The sequence below is a fragment of the Pagrus pagrus genome (assembly GCF_965226575.1).
Source record: "Pagrus pagrus genome assembly, chromosome: 5".
Lineage (NCBI taxonomy): Eukaryota > Metazoa > Chordata > Actinopteri > Spariformes > Sparidae > Pagrus > Pagrus pagrus.
This window is the reverse complement of record NC_140189.1, coordinates 31,240,182-31,267,236: the sequence shown is the minus strand read 5'-3', so window position 1 is coordinate 31,267,236 and position 27,055 is coordinate 31,240,182. Positions and strand designations below refer to the sequence as shown.

Here is a 27,055-nt window from a genome sequence, read left to right as displayed (position 1 = left end):
TTTTCTTTGTTGGCCTGCATACGAACAGATACACCAGTTGTTCTTATGCTCAAGGTATGTTTGCTGCCTGTAGTATTAAACATCCTTTGACATTTTGATTTAAATGTCTTCATTTTTTCCTTCATTTTCTAGCCTGAATCTCAAATGGTTATATTATAGGTATTTCTGATTTTCTGTCTCCTTTAATTTCCTGTTTGTAAAGTCAGGTTTCATACTGAAGATCTTGACTACTTGTTCATTACGTGCCTTCAGTGCAAACTTCCGTCTTTTATTGACTGTGCTCGGTTGATTCAGGGATAAATCATTCGACACCACTTTAAGTGCACAAACATCTCTGATAAAACGAGGGCGGCGATGTGTTCAATCATTTTCCAAATCTGTGAAATTCGTCACGCACTCATTATGAAGTAATTTCTCTCTAACTAGACCACAAATTAGGCATATTTTTCTGGAGTTAGTACAGCCGTATCAAAACCACATGAACATGAACACAAAGTTTTTCCTTGACCCTCCGTGTGTGTTTGTTTTTCTTCTGACCTGGAGCGTGTGTGTCGTCTGCAGGTTGTGCAGTCCCGCCTTGAGGTTGTGTATTTGGCTCTTCAGCTGCTGTTTGTCGTCTGTACTCTTCTCGAGCTCCGCCTCTCGCTCCTTCAAGTCATCCCTCATTCGTAGGAGTTGCTGAACATAAAGAAGAAGAGTGGTTCATGTTTGCCATGTTTCGTTTTTTACATCTGAGGGAAAATAGGTTCATCTGACACGGGGTCTCAGCAGCAGTAAGACATTAACTCTGATCAATAAAAAGGTAAAAATCCTGCTGGGAAATATACAAAATGTGGACTTCCTCATGAGCTTCTTCACTTAATGTAATGCTGAACAATTCATCAGTTACAGTGGTGCTGTGCAATGTGTGTCAAGTGAGGTGAAAAATGAGCACTGGTCTGGAGACAGGGAGCCGGGGAGTGTTTTAGCTGGTCAGTAAGGCAGAGCTGCACATAATGAGCTCCTCTGCATATGTGGGACCTCATTCACACTGAGTATTAAAAAATATGTTTTCTGCATATACTATTTTGATAATGAATGATGCAATTACACCCTAATATTTTTACATTATACATTGTTATGACCTGTGCTTTGTCTGCATCATGTCTTATTTTTGCTTTACACCTCGCAGTGGGGGTAGGACAAAATATCAAAGGGGAAATATACTGTTTTACTTCCTGCTGCAGTACATTATTAATACACTGGTGCCAAGTATCAAGATTTTTTAAAAACATGCTGGCACTGTCTATTTGTCCTACCAGAGTCACTACTTCATGACTCCTCATAGTGGTGCTTATCAAATGAATGAGGATAAAATGACAGGAAGTTAACCAACTTGTGCTAAAGACGGAGAAACTCACAAAAGGGAAAATGGCGGACAGAGTTACACGGAGTGAAAAGTGAGGTACAGTTATTTCCTTCCTTTAAAACATTTTAACTCCAGAACCGCTGTCTGGCAGTCAGGCCTTTATTTATGGCTGCGGTGTGTATGTGTGTTAAAGAGGCACTTAGCTGAGGCAGTTCTTTGAACATTGTTTCATTACTCGTGTTAAAAGTGAATAAATACATACAATATTTATATGCAATACAAAACAATTCCTGCTTTTTGTCTTTTAATTTGTTTTTGTTTCCGTCTTCAGTTACACAGACTTTGTGATGTATTGTATATGATTGTCTTTCAATGTATTAAGTATCCCAGAATTATAGTTGTAATTAAAATATTAGTGTGTTGTTGCTGTTTGCTACGCAAAGTCTTAAATTCATGTGAACAGTCTTTGTCACAGGGAACCCTTTGAAATTTGAGTGGTACCTTAAAACAGAATAAATTACTGTGCATACTAGAATGATATGTTAACATGACTGTGATGTTTGCTAACAAGCAGATACCTGAATTATAAAAATGATCAGACTTAATCATCTTTGAACAGTAAGCCTGGTAATTACTTTGGAATATAATTGAACCTAGAATTCAGATATGTGTGAATGTGATTTTGTACAGCAGATGATATTTGATGCCGTCTACTCTGCTCACACTGCTTATCCAGTTACCCGATCATGATGCAGACAGAATGCAGGTCACAACAAACACTTCTGAGGTCATTTTTTTGCAAAAAATTGTAGTTACACCAGGTTGTCACTGAGATGCTGAGGTCGTATCGTGTTTCAAACAAACATTATATCAAATTGAGTGTTTGTATCTTACATTAACATTTGTTAATTTGTTGTGTTCAAATTGGACATGTTTGTCAGAGGAAGTGCAGCTCTGGGACTGAAAAATGGTGCATGAGGGTGTAAGCCTTGTTGCAAGAGGTTAACACTTAACACATTATTAGACGTAAGTCCAAGAACAGAAAATTAATTTTGAGAGTTTGACTCAAAACACTGAAATCAGAGCAGTGACTGCAGAGCTGGAGCGCAATCTGTTATAATCTAGACTTGGTGCTGAATAGACTATTGGCAAGCACCAGAGGCAAATCTCCACACACACATGCTTTTCCGCCCCTCAGAGACTGAACCTTGTCACAGTGATAAACAGAAGATTGTGGTTGCACTGTGCAGCTCCCTGATGTAAACTTGTATGTGCGAATGTGTAGCACTGGAAAAACAACAGATGTGCTCAGCCAACCTTTCATAGGTAAATATAATCTTACAAATGTTGGCACTTGGGGTTTTGGTGTTGTTTAAATGAAGGAAAGTGTGGTTAAAGATGATATCTAACAGCTAAAAGTGTCAACAGAAGGATGCTTTTCGTTGTATGAACGTGTTTTGTATGCAAACCTTCGGTAGGTTGCCTGAAGTACAGTGACATGTATGTTTTGTCATGTGTAGAAAAGGCTGTGTCACGGATGACGTGTGGCGCCGCAGGATCTTATCTGCTGATGATATTCAGCCTTTTGAAGGCCAGAGAACGACTATATTAAAGACTGGGGAGAAGGCAAAGTGCTCAATTGCGAGAGCCACATTTCATAAAGGTGATTACAATTCACTTTGTCAAATGAGATGGAAGTGGAGAAAAGCTCTTCTGCCTCCCCTGAAAACAATATTTTCTCTGACATCTCCTCGCTTAAGGAAAAGTAACTGCAAGCTGGGGCTATTTGACAACACAGCAGGTGATCAGAAGTGGATTGCCGCCTGAGGAAGCGTTTTCTTTTTCAAATTGGATTACTAAATGTTCCTGAGGGTAATATTCTATTAAATATGGCCTAAGGCTACATTTCTCAATGCTGGTCCTCAGGACTCAAAGACTTGCTGCTTTTTTGTTTTTTTCCTTGTCGTTTTTCCTATTTAAAGGGTGTCAAATGCTATTATTCAATCAAACAGCAAAGAATTGATTCACATCCTGGCCCCTGCACAAACACATGCCTGCAGCTACACGGGATCAGAGTAGCTGTAACAAGCACTACTGTAAGTAAATGCTGCAAAGAATACAGGATTAAATGTACAACCACAGTAAAGAAACTGAAAGTATAAAGGATATACTATACCTGTGAACCATGGGGTGTATATCATGTGGGAGCTAATGTATGATGTAGCTAAGAAAAATAAACCCACACATACCAAGGCTAAATCCAGCACTCACTAATGATCCGGCCGCAGCTAATGATTATTTTAATTATCAATGACTCTTGATTATTAAAAAAATAATAAAAATCATCACAATTCCTCTTGTTTTCAGTCCAAACTCAAACCTCAGACACTATGAAGGAGAAAAGGTTACAATTTTTCAGTTAACAATGATAAAAAAAGGCAAAAAAGCAGCAATTAAACAAGATGTGATCATTTGCTAATCCTTTTTGACATATACTCATTGAAAACAGTACTAAGACAATATATGTTTGTACATGTATGCTTATTGTCATGCCCTCCACTTCTGCCAAGGGCTTTTTCTTTACTCTGTGTTTTCTGACCTGATCACCTGAGTGGAGACAGGTGTACTGGGGCCAGGCCGGAGCCGGTCCAGCTGCATTTGATCCTCTCATCAAGACTCCTTCAAATACTCAGCTCTGCCACATCCACCAATTCCCAGTCTGCGTCTCTGGCTTCATTCTGTAACTTTGATTCCTGTTCTCCTCTTCCTGCAGTTCAGTCTGCCCTGTCCCCGGTCCCCTAATCTACCCTCCACCCTCGTCTTCGCCAACTCAACTCAAACAATCCCTGCACTCAGCCCTCACCTGCTCAGCTCCGATTACCTCTCCCTGGACCCCAGCCTCAGCTCAGCTCCCTTCCCCACGCTGCTCACTCCAGCTCAAACCCCCACTCCCTTTAACTTTGACAATAAATTAACTGTTTGTATCATTTCCCAGTCTCTGCGTGTATTCTGGCAAGATCAAGATTTTGCCAGAATACACGCCATGTTTGATGGGAGTGCTGTCCTTTATTCTTCTTCTAACAGGTGATAGTGTCATGAATGGGTAAAAACAAAAGGGACATCCTCGAAAGGCAAGGATGAGCCAAGTTTCACCACTTTGTGAGACACAGATTACTACATGAGCTCAGGTACACTTTTTAAAACTGCTGACGGTGAACACAGTCTGTCTACAAATGATCCGATTCTGTTTTATGGAATCGGGGTTGTATTTAAAAGCATTAGTGCCGTCTAATGAGAGCAGAGAAAGTTATAGAAACTGCATGACATACTTTGGAGCAACAGCCTCCAACATGCAGCCTTACAGCCCACACAGTCATTGTCCACCCACACGTCTTTTCACTTACTCAACCTTTTTAAATACACCTCGATGCAGCCAGTTTCACTGCTTTATGTAACTTAAATCCTGACCTGAGAGTGACCATAATCCTGACCCCTGAAAGCTCTCTGATATCCCATTTTAACAAACTTTGAAACTGCCTACAAAGGGAACATTTCCTTCCTCATCTTTCGGGTTAATACTTCTTATCCCTCCCGTTGCTTGACAGAAAGCTTTAGGAGGTCATTTATTCTTTATGTGAACTGCTTTTGTACTAGTTTCCCAGTGCACAGACAAATGCTGCAGCTTTTGCTAAATACAGAGTTCTCCCCCAAATGACTGTCTCAGCTTTTCTCTGAACATTGAAGACATGTCATTGCCCTGAAAATGATCTGATCTTTGATTGACTTACTGACCGTAACTGTAAGTACAATCTGAAGGAGGAAACTATTACCTGCTTTTGCTTTTAAAGCAAATGTACTTGTTTCAAGAGTGTTTTGGAATCAAGTGCGTTGGTTGAGTGATAACTTCTTCTTCAAGAAAATCCTTAAAAGATTAAATAATACAAGGGAAACATCTGCTTCTTTTGGAGGGAAAAATACTTAAATGCAACACTAAGCTGATTGTATTTGCAGCTTAGAGATTATGACTGTATTACATATTGATATGTATTCAACTTGGTTTCATACTAACTAACAAAATGTCCAAACAACTGAATGAAGTCGTCTGTTTATTGGTCGAAAGTTGAGAAGATAATAATTAATACTCCAGCAAATCTGTTTTCTTTTCTAATCTGGTCCACGCACAGCATCGCACAATGTGAGGTATTTCATTACCTTCTGCATGCCTTGCAGGGCCTGCTGCAGGAAGCTGAGCTGCTGAGAGTGCGTGCCGTCCTCCTCGCTGCTGATTGGTTGGTTCTTGCCCTGTTCCTGTTTGAGCAGATCCACCTCGTTCCTGTAGGCGTCCAGCTGGCAGCGCAGGGAGTCGTTCTCCTCCTTTAAGGCCTCTGCCTGAGAAACACCTACAGATTCAGACGATACAAAAACACACACAGTGACGCATTATTAGACTCACTAGTTAAGAATGTAATCTGTCTGGTTTCTGTCTGATTGCCAAACTCTATTGTTCTGTACACTCATGAGATCGGTCCCTGGAGGCTCCGAGTCCAGTCATCAACAAGAACACAAACATATTTCTGTTCTCTTCATTCTGTAATCAACCCAATGCCAGAATAAATCCTGCCAATATACATTTCAGCAAACCACAGATAGCATAAACTTTAAATTTCCTTTTTTGTTTCAAACTTTACGTTTCTTTAGGGTCAATTTTCACTCTGTGCTAATGCTCTGGTTAGATTTAGACACAAAAGCCCCTTGGTAAAGGTCAGAAAAATATCAAGTTTTGCCTTAAAATACCTGTTGTGGTGGCCACAAACCCAGCTGAAGATGTCCTGAGGTTTTGGGGTTGAATGGATGTTGATGGCAAGCCAACCCAACAGAGACCCCTAGAGCCAAGGACTGCTAAACTTGCCCCCCTCACTCTATAGCGGTAGGGTACTCATCATCAACTGTAAAAGGTCAGCACTTTGTAGGCAAAAAAGAGTAATTCAAACACCTTTTGTTTGTTTATTATTTTACTTGTCGGTCACACAACACGCCATCACACGTGCCATTACCACCACAGGTAAATTCTCAACATGTGGTGAAACACTGAATATCCAGTGGTGAAACACTGTAGGCAGCCTTCTCGCTTAAAGTCATAAACCCTAAATGTGAACAAGTTGAGTCAAAATGTCAATATGGCACGTGGCTGACGACAAGTTCAAATGTGAACGTGTCATTTGTTTGCAGAAACGTTACCTGCCAACATTTTAATCTGGCGACTGGGCTGCTGTAGCTGGTAACAACCACACTGAAGCACCTGTCAACCGCACATAACGCACAGACATCTACTGACTTTAAAGTGGAAGTGATATCATCTCAGTCTTTATACTTTTACCTCATGCAGAGCTATTAAAATAACCATGAAATTTTTCATAAAGCTGACTCAAAAATTAATACTGTTTAATCTCCATAACAGAAAAAGTGTAGAAAAAAATCCCCCAGAGGCTTTTAGACAAAGAATCATTGTCCTCCTTTTACATTTTTTTTTTTAACCAAATGCAGAGTGTGAGAGCCTTTAAGAAATGCTGTTCCCATGCAGTCACTGAAATACAATCCCTTTTGAAAAATGCCAAAAGTGCCTTTTATCTCTAAATAGGCTTTTGACTTCAATAGGATTTCTTCTTTTTCCTGTTTTTTTTCCCTATTAACTTTCATAAAGAAATTTAATTCATACTGACCTCAGTAAAACAGAAAGCAGAACAAAGCAGATTTATTGAATTTGATCTGCAATCTGCTGCTAATATATTAATAAATACCCAAAATCTGATTTTTCAGTACTCTCACAAATGGAGGCTTGAAAGCCTAATATGGTGCCAACTCTGAAATAATACCTGACAATTGGCAATTTACAATGTCTACCGGACAAATGATTAATTTTCTGGTTATGCGTCTGATGGCCTGAGTTTAATTAGAGGAATTTACCCTCAAATAATTTTCTGCACAATAACCCTGCTGCTACCTAATTAACAATCATGTCTGCTTCAGGCAATCTTTTAATATTTAGTTGATGTGCACGTTGCATTGGTTAGCTTCACCACTGACTTAAGTGCCAAACTATTATTAAACTTTAATCAAGTTATTCTGTAAATGATAAAACACCTACCACAAACTGACCGCCGTGCATCTGTGTGCTGGTGGATACAAGTGCACATTGTAGAGCGGTAACTGTTGTTGACATGGAAGTTGTTGATGATGGAAGAAGCTAACAAGTGAGCCATTTTGCTTCCTTCTCATCTCTGTTGAGAGTTGCACATGCACAGTACCAATCGGGCAGGATGCACAGATCGGGTCGTCTTTCACAAATCAATGGTTTCTCATGTGCCGCAGTTCTGACCACGCTCAGCTCTTCAAAACATCACACATACACAAGTGCTCGACTGAAATATCGGTCTGTCGAACCGGAAACGTCATCTCCAAATGCCAAACTGATGTGTTTTATTTGCGATGAGTGCAATTAAAGAGTGACATTTAGAGACGCCGTATTGAAAAATTGAACTAGACCAGACCAACTTTCCAGAAGAATCACAGGAGAGATTTTATTTGCAGCTCTGATGGGGTATATTGGTGACTTCAAGCTTTTGTCAGGAGCTGTAGTTAAAATCAAAAGTCTGAGTTACCATCTGCTGCTTCAATCAAATCAGTTGCTGGAGACCCCACATCTTCCCCCTTTATCTATTTATACATAGCAGCTTGTCTGAAAGTTTGTCGAGGCCCTTATGTCCACTTGTAGCACACACACACTACACTTACTTGAGTTTTTGTTCTTCTATTGTAAAGTACAGTGTGTTCTTGTTGCCACGAACGTTATGTAGATCTTTTTTTTTTTTTTCTATTTTCTGCTTCGCACACCCCTAAATCAGCAGACCACTTGTGGGTTTGCGAGGGTGTGAATCAAAATCAGCAAAGAGGCACAGTTTGTAGGCACACTTCAAAGATGAATCCATATTTCATAAACCCCAGGTTGTTTTGTTTTGAGGGCAATTTCCACCGGTGCAAAAACAAGAAGCAGCTGAAAAGGTTGTGTGATGAGGCTCATTCTGTCCAGCAGTTGATTCCCTCAGATGGTCTAGAGAATAGAATAGAATAGATATACTGTATTGATCCCAAGCTCGGAAGTTAAGGAGTGATTGATCCGAAAAACAAACGAAAATAATTAACCAACAAATAAACAAAAGTTTAAAAAGCACGACGGGAGCTGCGGCTACAGGCTGCCACCTGGAGCGGCGCCATCTCATGATGCTATTAAGGATGGATGCTATTAATTGAATCATACACAGTAAAAGCCAGTTAGTGCAATGTCAGAACGACACCAAATAATAAGATGTTGAACAACTGACCCAGGATGGTGCAAATAGCTAACAATCAGACTGCATGAAATGTGTTCATTGTTACCTCTGTGATTAACATGTGAATCACATTGGGATTGCATACTTATCTTGTAAATGCATATTCGAAAGAATTTCATGTTTGTTGACCAGAATAAAATGTTTCTGCAAACCAGACACACATAAACATTTGCATATGTCGTAGGCTACATACCATCTTGACATTTACATAAAACGTGTCATATCATGTTCACATTACATGCTTATGACCTGACTTTCATACTGAGCCATGTCGGTAGAGTTACAGGCGGCGAGGCTGTCAAGCCTGCGACCTCAGTTCAAGACTGCGTTTAAACATTTGTAAGTGAGAAACCACTAAATATCTATAAGAAGACCTCAGGGCAATTTTTAGCCGTGTTTATCGCAACATAAAACATATCCTTTTAACAGGAAGTCGGGACAACTCCAGCTGTGTTCGTGGCGACCAAAACAGGTGTTTTAAGCCAAGCGTGATCTTTTCCTAATCAGGTGGTTTTTGTGCTTAAACCTAAGCAGATCAAAAGCAACGCATTGTGACAACATGAAACAGGAACTAGAACCTAAAGACAGCTAAAGTTGCAACATAAAGACGTGTAAAGTTTCAACATATCCGTTGGATCGTGATAGAAATACTTTTTTTCTCCTTAAACTATGCGTCAAAACAAGATTAAATTACTGGCTTGTGGAAATATAAAGATGGATACAGATAAATAAGCGTGTGTGTTTGTTTTCTCCCAGCAGTACTCACTGAGGCAGGAAGGGGTGAGGATTATATTGATTATCAAGTCTTATTATCTTGCTGCCCAAGAAAAGCCAACAGTATGGACAGATACTGCTCAATTCCCCTGTGTAACAGCCCTGAATTACCCTGGTGAGGAATCAACACTAGCAAACACATGTACATTCATGCACACACACACACACACACACGCTTGGCGGTAGGAGAAGAATAACAGATTATTCTCCCATTAATTTGTGAGATCTGAGATTTGTTTTTCAGCGTTCTGCTTGTGCCTGCGTGCACATTGTGTACTGCATACCGAGCTACATAGTTTATCAAAGTGTGCCCATAATGTGACATCATTTTATCGGATCAGGCTCCAGCAGTACTTCTGTTATTCCCTGTTTAATTTTTATGTTTTTTTTGGGCAGCATATCAGATTTATCAGTGCAGAGATTCACCGCAGTAATAAAAACAAAGCATCTCCCAGTATGAAGCCTAGAGGCCGCGACTTTTCTGCAGGAGAGAGATTTCAAAAGATTAGCTCCATTTCCTGTTCTGCACAGCTTATTTATCTCTTATTGTGTTGCTTGTTTCTAAAATCAGATTACAGGTTCTTTTCAGAGGTAACGCACGCCTCGATTCTATCGCTCCGTGTTCTGGATTCAATGATTTGTTTTGCTTTCCAGGGGCTTCTGTGTAACCACGAGTTCTAATTTTCGTGATGGAGCATACTTTGTCTGCAACTACCGTAATTACTGGTTTCCTGCGTTTCCCAGAATTTACTTTTGTGGGAAAAAATTGCAACAGACCAGTACTGTGCTCCAGAGGAGAATCAAATAAAAGCGTGGGTCATTTTACCTTCACCCTCTGAGGCAATAACAGCATTTGTGAACACAGCAGCACTTATTTTTGGATTTACCAAACTATAAAGCAGCTGAAATTAAATGTATCAAACACAGTAAGTACTTATTTTGCTCTCTGTGATCCAACCAGGAAAAAAAAAACTCTTAAGAGTTTACTAAAAAGTAAAGCCGTTTTTAAACTAATTACAACACACTGATTCTAACAGTGTGTGGTTTTAAAATGTTAAAACTGGGAGTAATGTGCCGAGTTAAAATCACGCTGGATGTTCACCAGCACTCATTTTGTATAAATATTCAATTAAAAAAGTGCTTTTTGCTGCTACTTGATCACAGACTACACTCACCCTTTAGCCCAAACTCCAGTGTACGACTACAGTATCAGCAGGTAGGATATGATGTGACAGTGTCCTGCATCATTTAGCACCTTTACGCTGTTTAGTGTCAGTCCAAAGATGTTTACCTAAGTCCTCAGTGCTGTTGGTGGCGGATGAGTCGTCCATGTCATCGTCAGACATCTCCATCTCCTCTTCTCCCCTGATGCCCATCAGCTGCTCGTTGTGCATGTTTCTAACCTCCTGCAATGCACAGAAACCGAAGCGGGTAAATATATGCAGTGTGGATGTACTGTATATCGTCTCTACCGCTCATTAAACAACACCATGGTCAAGTCAATTTTATTTATTCCAATTCACAACAAAAATTATCTCGTGACACTTTTCAATTGGAGCAGGTCTAGACCATACTCTTAATAATCAATTATTGACAATTAACAGTCAATTTATTTACAGAGACCCAGCACTTCCCCCGTGAGCAAGCACTTGGCAACAGTAGTGAGAAAAAACTGCCTTTTAACAGGCAGAAACCTCGGAGCAGACCCGGACTCATGGTGGGCGGCCATCTGCCTTGACTGCAGGCGTTAGGTTGAAACACAGAGGGAGGGAGGGAGAGAGAGAGAGAGAGAGGGAGAGAGAGGGAGAGAGAGGGAAAGAGAGGGTGAGAGGGAGAAAAGGTTGAGGGGAGATATACCACAACGTTGAAAATCTAATCCAGATGGGAAAAAAAATCCAATCTCGTATGAACGTATGTACAGTCGTGGTCAAAAGTTTACATACACTTGTAAAGAACATGTATCATGTTTTAACAAAAGTGCCTAACTGAGGTGAAAATGGCCGAGGGACATGTAACCAAATATCAGAATTACTGTATGAATGTTTGACCCAGCAGACTTGGTCACATTTTCAGAAGACCCATAATAAATAAGTTATTGAACCAAACTTCATGAATGTTTTTTGTGGCAAAGAAGTGTGTGTTCAACTCCACGATATACATGTGACACAAGTGTACGTAAACTTTTGACCATGTCTGTATTTCACATGTGAAAATGTACACTGTGTTTCGTTTATGTGCTCATGTGACACTATTTTATTTTCACAAGCTTAGATTTTAGTTCGCAATAATTTACTTTTCACATGTCAAAAATGTTAGTTCACATGTAAAATAGTGGTTTCACATAATCAAAAGGTAAATTTAAGGGAACAAACCATAAAGTCCCACAAACACAAACACTCAGGCAGCCATCAGTTTAGTGTTTATGGGGTGTCGGCTCAAGGTTAACGAGGGCCACACATGCAGACACGCATCTGGACTGCAACTAGTGATCGACAGCATCCTACGTCCACACACCATTATGCTGCACGCCTGCAGCGTTTGTTTGGTTGATGGTGATAAAATCATTTCAACTAATGTGCAAATACTTTGCCCTTCACTCTGGACACTGTTTGCCTGATACAGTTTGACCTGCATAGAAATCATATTCTCCTCTCGACCTCCACTCTGACTCGTACTGCCTGGTAGGTGCAGACAAATAATAAAAATGCATCTCTTCTATTATCACATTGAAGGGCACGAGGCCTTTCTACTCTGGTTAATGCAGTGTGAAAGTATATAACAGATGAAAGACAGTGGGATTAAAACAGGCTATTGAGCGTGTTAAAGAACTTAAGATCAAAGAGCACTGTAATCCTTCATGAATCTAGCGTCTTGCCGTTAACAAGGAGAACCCCCTCAAATGCCATCCTGGAAAGTTTCACAGTAGCTGTGAATAAAACATTACAGAAAACAGCCGGTTTATGTCTGTTTATGATATATGTGACTCACAACTACTGAAAAAACCCCATTAAATCCAGACAATTTCTAACCAAGCTCGCTCAGGGGTAGAACAGCAAAACAAAAAGCACACCCCGTGCAATAACTGCAACGATGGCTACATTTCTACATTTGTTTTGCTCAGCCGTCTTGCTTTTCAATTTGTCCACTTCAATTTCCCGTGGCATGCCAAAGGGGAGGAAAAAAACGGTGTCCCTTAAGAGACATAACAGGTTCCACCTTCGTGAGAGCAAGAAGGGACGTGACATTTCGCCTGCCCAGATGATTTCCTCTGCAGCAGAGGCCTGTACACCACAATGAGACTAAGGGCTGATGATTCTCCACGGTTTCCAGTGCATTCATTCTTTCACCCAACTCAAAAATGTTGTTTTTAAAGTAAAACCATCAATTTTAAAATGTGATACATACTGTAAAGAAGGACAGGCGTGTGTAACATTAAAAACAGAGCAGATATTTCAAAATTAAAGTGAGATTTCAACGTAGAAAACCAAGATGACCGGTTGCTCTGTGATGCAATGTAGGAAAAAAAAGAAATATTAAACTCATTATAGCAGCTAAATCATTCAAATGCTATAGTCATAAAAAAACAACTTATTTTGATCAATATGTAAGTTGTTGTTATTGCATTGTTGCATGTTATCTTTTTAATGTTGGCCTTTTAATGATTTAGCCAATGCAATTAAGGCTTTTTTATAATTTCCTTCCTCATTCTATACTTTTCCTTTTATCCAGGGTGCCTGGATTGCCTCTAGTTTGTAAGATTTCAATGTCTTTTCTGTTAATAAAGGAGAACAAGGAGCTATATACACACAGCCCGGGAGTACAGCTAAGACTGCGTGGGAATACAACTCTCATGTCATTGGTCATAAACAAAAGACAGATGCAGAAAAATGCTCTGGTTAAACTCTGGTTTAAGTGAAAGTAAGAAGTACAAGCTCCGACAGACAGTAAAAAACTCTGATTCCCTCTTTCCCCATTACTGTCTCCTATTGAAACAGTTCTGATGCATATTCGTGTTAAAGCTCCTTAAAAAAGCCTTTAACGTTCTGTGCTTGAGAACTTAATTTGAATCTCTCCCTTATCGTAACAAAGTGTAAATGTTTGATATGGATAATAAAAAGCAGTTATCTGCGAAACTTCACTTTAAAGAAAACATCATGCATCAGAGGATGGATTTTTTTCTTTTAGAAAAAGGGAATAAAAGGAAGACAAACAGAAATAAAGAGTGACTTATTAGATTGAGATTTGCGTCATTTAGACGACAAAAACATCAAGTATAAATCATCTGCGGGGTTGCGATGGAGTTATGGCTGTACTTCTGCTGCAGTCTGTCTGGTGTACAGATGGTGAGGCAGTTTGTCTTATTATAGATACAGTGATGGAAACAACACCCAGCCTGACTGAGGCAACAAGAATAATTCAGGAGCTGATTTACACTTATCTTGAACACAAGAGGCTTTTCAACAGCAGCGCTAACAACACCAGGATGTGAACACACACTCACCCTGCGCACTACGACATCTGATGCCAAGGCTACTGTCATTACACTGTGGAGTTAACAACAATGCGTTGGGCCACGGCGCTCCGCCTATAACAACAAATCAATATTCGCGGGTTAAAGTGTAAAGTGTGATTAATGTATCAACACTCTAACGTGGACAGCTCCCAGCAGTGGTTCTGAATGCTCGTTAATGTCATAGATCTATTTCTGGAAAGTTATTAGCATTTTCATAGTTCTGCAGGGGATGGAGCAGAATGAACGCCGTTCTCTTTTGATACTGTACATGAATATTCACAAAGACCGGGCCTCATTGACATTCAGCAGAGACAATGTTTCAGCAACATGCTGTGACAAAGCTTGATTTGTGATGGCGTGTGTTTTTGGATATACCACATTATACGCAGTGTTTGTGCGAGTGCAGGAACCTGAGTTCAACTCGACTGTTTCTACACTCAGCAGATCAAAACTTCACCAGAGCCACACCTAATGCTGCGCTCTCTATTTAAAAAAAACGACACAGACTCTATTAAACACATATCTTCACCATAATTAGTGTGGCATTTGTCTGACAGTGAAACACAATCAAACAAGCAGAGCCCTGTCAGTGTCTTAGAAAAATGAGATGGATAACCTCAATTTCCCGCCCACACAAAACATGTAAAAATGCAGCTATTTTCCTGTGAACGTCCACACGAGACAGGCAGCGAATGACGAGATAGATAAGAGGAGAATAAAAGCATCAGAACAACCTAGAAGTTAGCTGCTCATTGAGGCCCGCGGGGAACAAAACTTCATGCAGATGCTAATGACTTGTGATCCTGATATGTTATCTGGATGATGACATCTTATCATACACCTTTTATTAATAAACATTCTTTATTTACCTCTCATTAACACGTATACTTGCCAATCCATATGAGATATCCACAAACAGATGACAAGTTAATACGATGTGTAAATGGGGTTACTAAAATTAGTGCCACACACAGTGAAGCAACCAGACAGGTACTAACAGCTCTGCTAACGGTGTCCGCTTTAGATTTTGCTTCATTTTGGATATGGACAATTACGTTGTCGTAACGTTGAGTGTTAACCCTGTATTATACACATTTTACTGATCATTGTGCTTTTTTACAACACAACTTTTGTTTAAAACTTTTACTCTTTGTCATTTTTTGCTCAGAATCACAAAAATAATGACAAACCTGTATGGAGATAATGCTCATACTACAATACCAAATAACATTCATGAAAGGGAGATCTTAAGAGATGAAACTATAGATGTTTTTTTTCCTTTTTCTGGATGCATTAGATGTGGCAAAGTATCAGTCATTGTAACTGATCACATGACGCCATCAAGAATAAAGCACCCAGTAGATCGAACTCGACTTTTGTACTTGACTTTAAAAGTCTCGTGTGTCGGATTTAGGGGATGAGACATTGTGTATATATATTAGACATCACATATATATCTCAGTTGATATAACCAATTTACCACAGTAGGGAAGGGTGAGGCAAAGAGTAAGAGTAATGGGCAACCATCGTTAAGAAGCCTACACACTGGACCTTTAACAAAAACTAAGGAAAACGCCATTAACACAGTTTATGTCCTTACAAAAACCACATACAACTACATACATGCTTAAAGGAAGTTAAACTACCAACCTCAACCTGTTTGCGCCACATGTCCAGGTTCTTCCGCTGAGCTTTGGAGAAATGATCCCATGCTTTCTGTTTGGACGCAGCGTGGAACACAGACACAATCTGTTCAACTGTGATGAAGAGACATTTGTAGATGGAGAGAGACAAATGAGGGAAGGAGCAGAGGAGTGAAACAGTTAATTAATATCAAGTTAACTGGGCAAGATTATCTGTGTCTACAGTGGGTACTGTGTATGTTTCAGGCCTGTGTCAAATACACATATTTACAATTTTCAAACTTATCTGACACAATCATAAAAAGACCACAAGTCAAACTCCTTTAATCTTCTACTCCAAAAATATTTTCAGTTTCTGTGTGTGTGCTTTTTGATTACATCACCACAGTTCACATGTGGAAAGGTTTTCTGAACAGCTGTGTAGGATCAAAAAATCTCCACTGTGAACAAACTGTGTGTGGGATTATTTTGGCTTATTGGTGTTATACAATTTACAGAGGAGAGATGTTTTAACGGAGGGAGAGGTGAACCAAACGACGTGTTTTCACTGTGTTATGATTCTGTTCTCCATCTGCAGACAAAAACACTTGCACTTCTCTTCACCTATTAGGCAGCACACGCAATTAACATTTCGCCAAACAGATTTCTATAAAAGCACCTGTTTTCTAATGGTCTGGCTCATAAGAGATCCCCAGCTGCTGAGAAAAAAAAAAGGTAAGAACGCTTCAGATAATAAATCATACTGTGCCTGTACTGTCTTATATGCTGATTGAAGTATTATCAGATCATTGTTGTGTTAATTTCTAAATACTGTGTACACTTGATGAAACTATCAATAAACAGTTTAAAAGCATCTGGTAGCCCTTGAGTTATATTTAAAATTTTGTGTCAGTCGAAAATTTGCAGTTCTATTGCTTGAAAAGAAACTGATTTATGGCATACGATCGGAAAATAAGATGTTTTTTTCCGTCAGTGTAAATTCCATTAAGGCTTACAGGGTTTCTGGCAGTAGCAGATGGTAAGTTGACTCAAAAAAAACATACTATTTTTATTGTCTTCCCAAAGGCAAGGAGGAAAACTTTTAACTTAAGAAACAACATCTTCTGTGTGACACAAAACAACAAGCTTTATAAGAAATCTGGTTCTAAATTTTTAAATAATATTCAAAATGTTTACCAACCAAAAGTTTAATTATGATACTCTTGGGTGTTGTGCATGTGAAGTCTTTCACTTGCAGTTTTGACAAATCTAGTTCATCAACAAATCATATCATAGGATGTCAGCGTAGACGTTATTTTTTAAAGTTTTGAAAGACTTTTTTCATGTCTGATGCCTGATTATCTAATGAAACCCAGAGGCGTGCACCAAGAGAATTTAAATAAACACCAGCGTCCACACGGTCAGTTGCTTTCTTATTATCTATTTATTTCAAAGGTTGAATAAAACTATGCAAATCTTACTCATATTTGTAATAGACACTGTATTTTCATCACAACAGTCCTTTTTAAAGAAACCCAAGAACAATGCAACAACACTGAAACTCTCTCCGCTCTCTTTCATAGATCTTCTGCTACTTGGCAGCTTGTTTGGGTTATCAAGATTTAATCTGCTCACCTGTAGCAAATGCCAATACAGACATTACTGATGGCTGTTGAGGCCAGCAGGCATTCGTTTAGAGTCATAAATACTTCAGCATTCATAAGATGCCAGGATAGTGTCTTTATTGGTTCTTGCTGACTGGCTGCCTTCCCTCATACTCCGACCTTCTTCTTCATTGTGTTACTGTTGTTAGACTACAGCAGAGGACAGTGAACTCTGCATCTCCATCACTCAATGCAATAACATTATAAAACAACAAGCCTGCTGTAGAGCGCCATGCATCTCGTCATTATCACATACTGCATCTTGTCTCCTATCAATATGTTCAGGGTTAAGACTGCATCAGCACCGAGCTAGATGATGGTGTATTGATATTGTGTTCTCCCTCCAGAGGGCCTGCCTTTATGTTATGGCTGTATATGGAGGCTTTTATATTGGACACTTTAGCCTATGAAAAATGTATGTATACACTGTGGTTGTATGTGTGTATATATCAAGCCTCGGTATTAATAATACATTTTTCCCTGATTACTTCAGTTTCATTGGTCAATAGGGAATGTAGGAAACGAGCAAGGCTGTGGTAGTAAGTACACACAATCTACTGTTGTCTTTACCACCAGTTTGTCCTCCACATTCAAAGGAGGCACTGTTACTTACACCATTAGATGGAGAAGTGTAAAACGACAAAAACCCCAAAGAGTCCTAAGAAGAGGTTTGTACCATCAAGTATTTATGTTTTGTGTGTTTTAAATGTGTAAACACAATTGAAAATATCATGGTAGCAACAGGGTGACATGTAATTTATTTGCCATTATACAACACAGGGCTGCACAACAAAATGAAATGTAGACCATATATGCAGTTTGTATTTATATACATGTGTACATAAACCTGCGTACACCATATAATACGTGTTCCAGCGTGTTGATGCTTTGTGTGTGTTTTAACGCGTACAACTGAGGTATAGGTTGGTGCTCCAGCTATATTGTATATGCAAGTATGTATCTTGTCAAAGGTTATTGTTTTGACAAAGGATTTGCTCACAATTCACTGCTCTGAGGCTCAATAACCAATATCTTTTTAAAACTGTATTAAAATAAGAGTGTCCGGCACAGACAGAATTTATGGTAATGCTTTCTATACAGCAGAATATCACTTTTAATTTTAGTATTGGCACTTTGTGCAGTACTTTGAATTCTTCTCACCAATTCATTCTGCTCTTGGAAATTGAAATGTTGTATGATTAATTAAATTAAAGTACTTTCAAGCTGAGTGAAACATCATTTTATATTCCTTCTTCTAACTTAACAACCTACTCTGATCATTGTCGATTTAATTTTTCAGCTAGCGCAGAAGAGAGACATGCATCCCTGCGTCGTAAAAATATGTAAAACTCTCACATTGTCAAAGTGTGGAACTTACCCACAGTAAATTAACGAGCAAGTGCGGTAAGAGAAAAGGAGGATTCGCTCATCAAAATGGTCCATTTCCATCAAATTAGAATAAGCAAAACTACTCAAGAATGACTCTTACCTATTTGTAAGAGGCGTCTATCAGCTTGAAGAGACATCCATTAGAATAATCTCAATTGAGAACCTTAAGTGGCCAAAACATTGGCAAATTTCAGATTCCCAGTGGATTTATACAGTACAAACACCCAAACCTACTGGTGAAACTGGTCTTGGCTCCAGCCAGAAGGGGGCATACAGGCCAAACCCAACACAGAGCACCCTCTCTTCAATGGCAGAAGGATTGGTGGATTCTTAGACAACAGAGGAAGAAGACGCTTTAAGTCGGATTTTTCCTCCTCCTCTCTGGAAGCACTGAGTGGTGAAACAATCCCTCTGGTGTGGGCGAAGCACCCGGGAGATCTCCCCTGTGTTTTTGATGAAAGGCAGTCAAGCCTAGCAAGACATGTCAGAAACGAGCTGTGGTTAGGGCCACGACACAGCCTGTGGTGGTAGCAGCAACACTCCCGGTCAGGTTTTTCATTTTCCCCGCTAACAGGGACACAACCATATAGTCTCGTATTCCCAGACCAGTTAGCAGAAACAGGTGTGAAATGGGCAGTCAGCACTAAATCAAATGTGGGAATGGCTTAGAAGCAGTGACAGGTCTGGGGCAGCTAGTACACAGAACCGCTCTGATGGTTAAAGCTTGCTTGTTGTGATCTGGGGGAAGGAAATGTTTCGTACTAATCCAGTTATGGTACATTTCCAACAAACAACTTGTCCAAGATTGTTTGTGTGATATAGGTGGTCCAAAACGTTCAGTTACAATTTGAGGTGTGCTGCTATATAGTAAACTACATATAATGGCATTCCCAGTCCCCTCTAATACAATCAAGCCTGACACATAACCTACAATCTGTGATAACATAGTAAAATCTACTAGATCCTGATTTCTAACTAGGAACCACATTAAATTGAGCTCACTCGTAGATAACAGCCACCTAAATAGGCTTAATTTTTTTTATTTCTCATCAACTTCCATGCATTTTTCCCTGAGAAATTAATGAAAATATGGGGGGAAAAACGCTGTATCGCAATGTTGAAAGTGAGAAATAATTCCTGCTGTATCTGTCCCTTTATCCGCTGGGTAGTTTTTGTGTAATGCTGCTGACAAACCAACCAAAGAAAAAACAAGAACACGAGCGTAAACACAACACCAGGAATTACACTACAGTATGTTACCATGGATGGATGTCTGAAACAGTCAGTGTTAGGCAGGGCTACGCCTAGGATAAAGTAGTTTTTACAACCTTGTCTAAAGGTAAAAGTGTGCATTAGTGCTCTGAAAAACACTGGAAGGCTGGATGACAAAGAGACAACCACAGAGAGGGCAGAGTTCGAAATTGTGAGCCATTTTACCTATACTTGAAAGAGTTTTCTAACAGCCGCCACTCCTAGAAAACATTCATAGTGTTGCACACATTTGCTCACAAAGTGGCTGGTGTGAAAAGAGAAAGCTTGAGAGAGAAATTTCAACTCTGCTTTCTTCTCACCTCCACACAGCTGGCTAATCACTGCGCTTGTTGGATCTTCAGGTTTGGAAAGTTGTCGAAGTGAGCTCCCCCAGCACGAATGTTAGATGCTTTTCAACCATCCAACAAGAACTTTGGTTGAAGCACACGGGGACCTTTTATAATTGTTTTGTGTTTTGCAATCTGAATGAATACCAGATAACAGATCTCACTGTGAGAACTGTGAGTATGCTGTGTTATCTTTATTTTGTATCTGCTTTTCTATTTATATATTAACACACTGGAAATCAGTAGCACTCTTCACAGACATGATGTTAGCATGAATATGTATGCAGTCAGTGACAATGGAAATGCATCATTGATTAAGAGTTTCATGATGATTATCATTCATCTACCTCAACCTCCTCCATCCCCTGACATCCACCTTTGCTGTCATCATAATAACTACTGCTGCCAGGAGGTTGCAGCCTAATGATCAACATAAATATATGTAATACTAATCTCCTTAAGACCATTTCTACTGTTAAAAGTACAAACGGAAAACTGTGCAAAACCTTAAAGCTGGCCAGCAATCTGACTGAATCACACGCTTCTTAATTATGGCATTTGTTAAACTGACTAATTAAAAAAAAAAAAAAAAAAACATGACATCATGAACCAAAGCCTTTCAACACAGGTATAATCGTTTCAAGGGGACAGAGGTGTGAATGACGGTAATGAGTGTCCTTGGATGGCAGTCAGGAGCTCTGACAAAAGCAGAACCTGGTAAATATGGATGTGTCTTTTGTTCACAGGTGTGGTGTGTACAACTGCCTCATGGGAGACCAATCTCAGTGTTGACATTTGCATGGGTTGAACTGCAGCGCGAAAGACAAACTCATGAATAGAAATAAGTGTTTGTATGGATTATTGTGTTGGATGTGGATGGCCTTTAATGAGAGAGAAACAGAAAAGGAAGAGAGTGAGGGTGACTGACGGAGAGAAAGGGAGACAAACAATGAGAGAGCAGGAAAGAAAAGAGGAAGTCCTGGGAGGTTGTAACCCACTTCTGTCTGCCCTTTCCAAACCAATACGACATACGTAGATTTCAATAAAAGCAAGCTTATAAAATATGCATCAAACCGAGCGGCACAGTGATGGCATGATCGCAGGCGTCAGATCGTCACTATTGTTGAGTCCTCCGCTGTTCAACTTCACCGTTCATAGTTTGTTGTTGCTGTTTTCATGGCATACATGTTGAAGATAAACTTAATTTCTTTTAAACTTTATTTTCATAATATCAAAAGAATTCAAGGTTGACATTTAAAACAATATAATTTGGAAGAGTTAAATCTTCTGTTATGAATGATTCACTTCAAAGATGCATCTAAATTAACCTAAAAGTAAACAACTGTCAGGGGGGCGGTTGTGGAGACGCTGAAGTATCAGAACAAACAGAATATTAGTCGATTTACATAATGTGTCAAAAGATGGAAAAACAATATCGTGTGATTCGTTTTATTGATCTGTGAAATTACCCGGTAACCAATCAATTCTTTGCTCATATAGCGCCTTCCCTTTTCTTCACACATGCGGTCTATCACGGTCTATCAGGGATCGATATTCAGGGAAATCTGTGTGGCCAATTTTACACTTTAAAAAAAAAATTGGAACGTGACTGTCAGTTGTGTTGTGAATGAAAGCGGCAACACTGCAGGGACGAGTACGTGAAGAGCTACGTCCGTCTGATGAAAGCTGCTTTAAAGTGGAGCGAGCGAGGATGACGTGTTTGAGTACGCTGTCTCTCCATCCACGGCTCTCTAAATGTTCCTTTTTAATGAAGCTCTGCGTTCAATCAGGAAAACTATCTCAATGCTCATTCATTCAGAATTCTCTCTCTGTCTCACCCCCGCCCCTCCACCCTCATCCAACCCAGGCCACCCCCACCTCATCACATCCAGATCTTCAGCCATTCATCTTCATCTTCATCAGACTCAGTCGGAGGGGTTTGCTATACTACTCACAGCTCCACCTCCCCTCTTAAAATAAAATGGAAGTCATTTTTCTCATCTAACGTGCACATGGCAATAAAACTATTATTTATTCACTCAGAATGAAGTTTCTTTTGAATGGAAAATAGATCAAATGTGAGTTTCTTATTCAAGTAGATCATGAAAAAAACATTTCTTGTCTTGCTGAATATTAAATATATCACAAGAACAGTGGCTGGCACTGGACACAAAAACAGCTCCTCACTCCTCTCCTTTGCATGCAAGATACGTACTTAGCAAACTATGTAGAAAGACAACACCCTGACTCTGAGGGAAACAGCTGCCAGCAGGCCAACACCAGATCTAAATGAAATGCTAAATAAAGCTGATATTTGGGTGGTGATTCAACAGCATCTACCCAGGCTAACTACGCACTATCAGAAGAAATTCATGATAAATTAATTACTAAATAAACCAGCCAGATCCTTTTCTACAGCTGGAAATATCAGCAGTAGAAGTAGTAGCATTGAAGGTGTGGCTCAAGACACTATGATCACTTTATTCTTCGTTAATGCAACGTGTTTGCCCTCGTGTGTGCTGGTTAAGCATATGTGTGGGTTAGAGCGTTATTTATGTCATGGTATTTCTCTCTGGGCATTTGAGCATTTGATACGCCGTGTATAGAGCGGTGACCTGTGATAAAACGGCAGACTGCCGTGTCATGGGAATTACTGCGGCGTAGCATGGTTGATTGCACCTGTTACCCAAGTATAACACCAACCGAATGGTGAATTCTGTAGGATGGGGCGCTATTCTCAGGGGGGATGTGACATTGAATAAATTGTTTACCGAGTGCATGTATGTGTGATCTAGAGATGCACATGCTCCGCAACCTGGAAACTCTGGCTCTGGTCTTCTGCCACCAGTAGAAACAGGATATAACCAATTTTCCATGTTAAGACACAATTTGTCCACTCAGGACCACAGAAGATCTTGGTCAAGACCTTGTCACGAGTCAAGTAGTTGTTGGAGTCAGACTAGTAAGACTAAAAATTAGTTTTTGAAATTAAAAAAGGTTGGCACATACAAGACATCTCCCTTTGAATACACTGTACTTCTATGATACTTAACGGACGGTTGCCCACAACATAAAAATACATATTTTTTGTCTTACCTGTAGTGCTATTTATCTATCTAGTTGGATTTTTTGTGTTTTGATTTTTGTGTTTGTATTGGAGAAATCGGCTGTAGAAATGTCTGCCTTCTCTAGAATATAATAGAAAGAGATAGCATACTGTTTCTGGTGCTCAAAATTCACTCAAAAAAAAAAAAATTAAAAACTCCAGAGCAATGACTTTACAGGAAACATGACCTGGTTACTCAAGATCATCAACAGAACTTACTGTGAGCAGTTCCATGTTGGATCTGTTTTCTTTCTACCAAACAGCAGCCCCCAACCGGATCACTGTGCTGAAGGAAATGGCATAAGACACTGATGCTTGTGACAGCGTTCGATATTACACATTATTGGCATCCTCCATTTTTTCTTGTGTAACCGGGTCATGATTCCTGCAAAGAGACGTCGCCGTTGAGGATTTCAAATGTATTTTTTGGGGCTTTGAGCACCACAAGCCGAGTGTCGTCTAGCTCCATTACGTTTAAGAGAAATGCCGATATCTCAGAACCTTGGCAACACACACTAAAACAATCTAGATGACACAGCACACAAGAGGAAAAACATGTATTTTTGATTTTGGGGAGGATCCTCGCTTAAACATATTGGATTTAGGTTTTAACAGAAATAAAATGTGATAATTTCTGTGTATAGAGTTTGGTATAACTTAAGTTGTGATAGATGCACCAGCTCAAATCAATTCTATGTGTTTGCCAAGGCTCAGTCTGCTATTCAAAGGCTTGTTTTCTAATAATAAGCAAATCCCCAGTAATTTCAGTGTGATTTTTAATTTCAATCAGTTTTTTGAAGGTGTGCTGGTGCAACAGTGGTGCAATAATTGCATCTCCTGTTGAAGAACATGGCCAACATTAGACCCTTTTTGTGTTGTGAAGACCTTGGAAGAAAAATATTAGCTTTTCTTTTGTAATTTTTTATCCCTGCTTGACAAGTAGTTCTCTCTACTGACTCAGACAACCTGTCTCCTTTTGATTACCATGACAAGTAAAACTGTGAAACAAATCTAAAATTTGTATTCTTCTGAACTGGATACCTTTTGACTGCTTTTTTTAAATAAAAATATGAGTGAGTAAGGCTTTAAAACCACTTCTTAAAAATCCCTTTAATTCAAACCATGTAATGGTGTATTTATATTTATCTCCCTCTCACTTATTTTCTGTACTCGATTTTTATTTGCTTTTTAAAGCATTTGTTGCCTTTTTTTAAAAGGTGTTTCATTTCAGGAGGAAGATGATGTTCTTTGGGTTAATTTGAACTGTGTTGGCGATCTTGCCTGAACTGTGTGTGGGAGTGGCAGAAGGTAATGTGAATATGAGCTGCACTGACCTGTGTATGCTGCGTTTTATATAAAACTGTAAATTAAAATTGAAAACCTTGTTTAAAAATGACTTACAACATTATTTATGTTCTACAAAGGTATATTAGATGAGCATGATATGGGAATTGTACCACAAAGTCACATTAAGCTACTGACCTGGCTAGTGCCATCCTTAAACTACATATACACGCACTGTGTGAATGAGCAGAGGACTCACACTGAGCCAATATGGCGGCCATCGCGGTCTTGAACTTGTCTTTGGCCTCCTCCATCTCCTTCTCGTGCTGACTCTTCTCGCTCATCAGCCGGCGGATGTGGCTGTTGGAGGACTGGATCATGGAGTAGAAGTTATTGGCGTTCCTGCGGTTGACTTCACCTCGTTCCAGCCAGGTCAACAGCACGCGCACTGATTCAGGAAACTTATTGTCATCTGGGAAATAATGCAGGAGACGGGGTGGAGAGAGCAAGAGTCTGGGTCAATATAAGCATGGTGGGATGAAAGGAATATTTTAAATAAAGCATATTTACTGTCATCTGGGCAGCAGGAGTGTGAAGGAGAAAAGAGTCGACATTAGAAAGGTTAAAAAAGTGCAGCCTTTACAAACTCTGTCATTTGACAAACACAGGAGGAGAGGAGAGACAGAAATGTGGTCAAAATCAATACCAGAGAAGTAGAATAACCGAACAGCCTCTGCCAACTAAAGTTGTGTTAAGCCAAAAGGGGACAGAAGGAAAGAGTAAGGGTCACTGAAGGACCAAGGAAAAGCTGCCTCTGCAGATCTTCTGTGAACTTTTTGATGATCTGGGACAACCAGGAGGAAACAAGTTCATCATTAACGCATGAGATAAACACTCACAACGTACAAAAGTAGCACAAATCATCTCAGTTTCCAGCTCGAATCCAAGCGCCGTATTTATATAAAGCTAAAATTACACTTAATTAATGTTTGAGCAATATTTTAACGTTCAGACAGTTTTTTTCCAGCGTGCGCTGGGTCGTTTGCAGGTCGCATGCAAAAGGTGTCTCGGAGGAAAGAATGGGGACACGAAGATGATGAGATGAAAATAACTTCAAGAAGTCATTCTCATCCTGGGAGGAACAGAGCAGAATGGATGAAATAAATGATTGAGGAGGGAAATTATCATATCTATACGCTGAACACAAATGAGCAGGAGGTTAAATCACAGGAACACTTTTGGATAAAATCAATCAGCTCCCGTCTTTCCTATAAATATCTTTGGTAAACAAGCCTCGCCAAACGTCTACAGAAGAGGTGAGCGGCGTGTTACAAAGTGCAGGTTGTTTAGCGGCACTCCTGCTTTGTCTGGTGAATAATCAGATGATGTCAGGAGACTTTATTGATTTCTATTGTTGTTATTCTGCGGTGGTTGTCCTGTCCTCCTCTGCCTCGCTGCCCTGCTTACAAGTCAGAGGAGCACAGGAGAGAATACGCTCCCACACACAGACGTCAGCGCACGACACATCGCCTCAGACCTCCGCACAGCACACGGACACAGAGCGCCGCGCATACATCATGTGCACACACATAAACATTACTTAAAGTCTGTACAGATGGAGCAGCTGGGGAGGTTTATATTTGTTTAAGCCGGGCTCTGCAGGTGCTCTCAATTTCTCTGTGTCGCTCTCGACCACACACACACACACACACGGCGGGGTCCATCAGATGGCTTGCATGAATGATGATCTATCACAGCTACAGATATTGAATCAAGGTGTTAGCTCTTGAATCCCTGAGGTGTTCCTGTTTGTTTATAGGCACACTCACTCTCATAACACATGCCCCCCTGCAGTGGTATTATTAATAGACAATCTTGAGGAATATTACTGGTATTCGATCACTGACAGTGGCCGGAGGCCAGAAACATTGGGATTCTCATTCAATGGGCCTTCAGCTGTGGCATTACCTGAACATGTATACACACATTGAAATATGAGGATGCATTACCTTGCTTTAGGAGAAATAAATTCCCAATTAGAAAACTTTTACTATTTGTTTCTCTGCATTTTTCTTTGTATCCATAACTCAGAGCTATTCTGACAAGGAACAGATGGGACAGTCACTGTAAACTTGCAGAAAACGGTGCAGAACATAACAGTTTTACCAGATAATAAGAAACTATTTTCCTGCGAGGTGTGCTCCGAGAAACTCGTGAACAGCTTTAAGAAAAAGACACTTTAAATCTGTGAAACATCTCAGTACAGTGAATTATGCTGCCTTTTAGCAAAAAAAAATATTTTCTTTTCTCCAATTTTCATCCACTGACTTCTCTAATTAATTTTGTTCTGCCATGCTGTCATTTCCTTC

The 27,055-nt window shown here is 39.7% G+C and overlaps 1 protein-coding gene across 3 annotated transcripts in view; it reads right to left on the bottom strand.

Annotated features, from left to right (window-relative positions):
• The window catches only part of LOC311256874 (ecto-NOX disulfide-thiol exchanger 2-like), a 166,231-nt gene that overhangs the window by 14,688 nt on the left and 124,488 nt on the right, over positions 1-27,055 (bottom strand). For all 3 annotated transcript variants that reach the window (XM_084352268.1, XM_084352269.1, XM_084352270.1), the window contains 5 exons: positions 24,946-25,158; positions 15,674-15,780; positions 10,802-10,916; positions 5,561-5,748; positions 538-678 (listed from right to left, as the gene is read on the bottom strand). In XM_084352268.1, the coding sequence (XP_084208394.1) occupies positions 538-678; positions 5,561-5,748; positions 10,802-10,916; positions 15,674-15,780; positions 24,946-25,158 (764 nt within the window). The remainder of the gene's footprint in view (positions 1-537; positions 679-5,560; positions 5,749-10,801; positions 10,917-15,673; positions 15,781-24,945; positions 25,159-27,055) is intronic.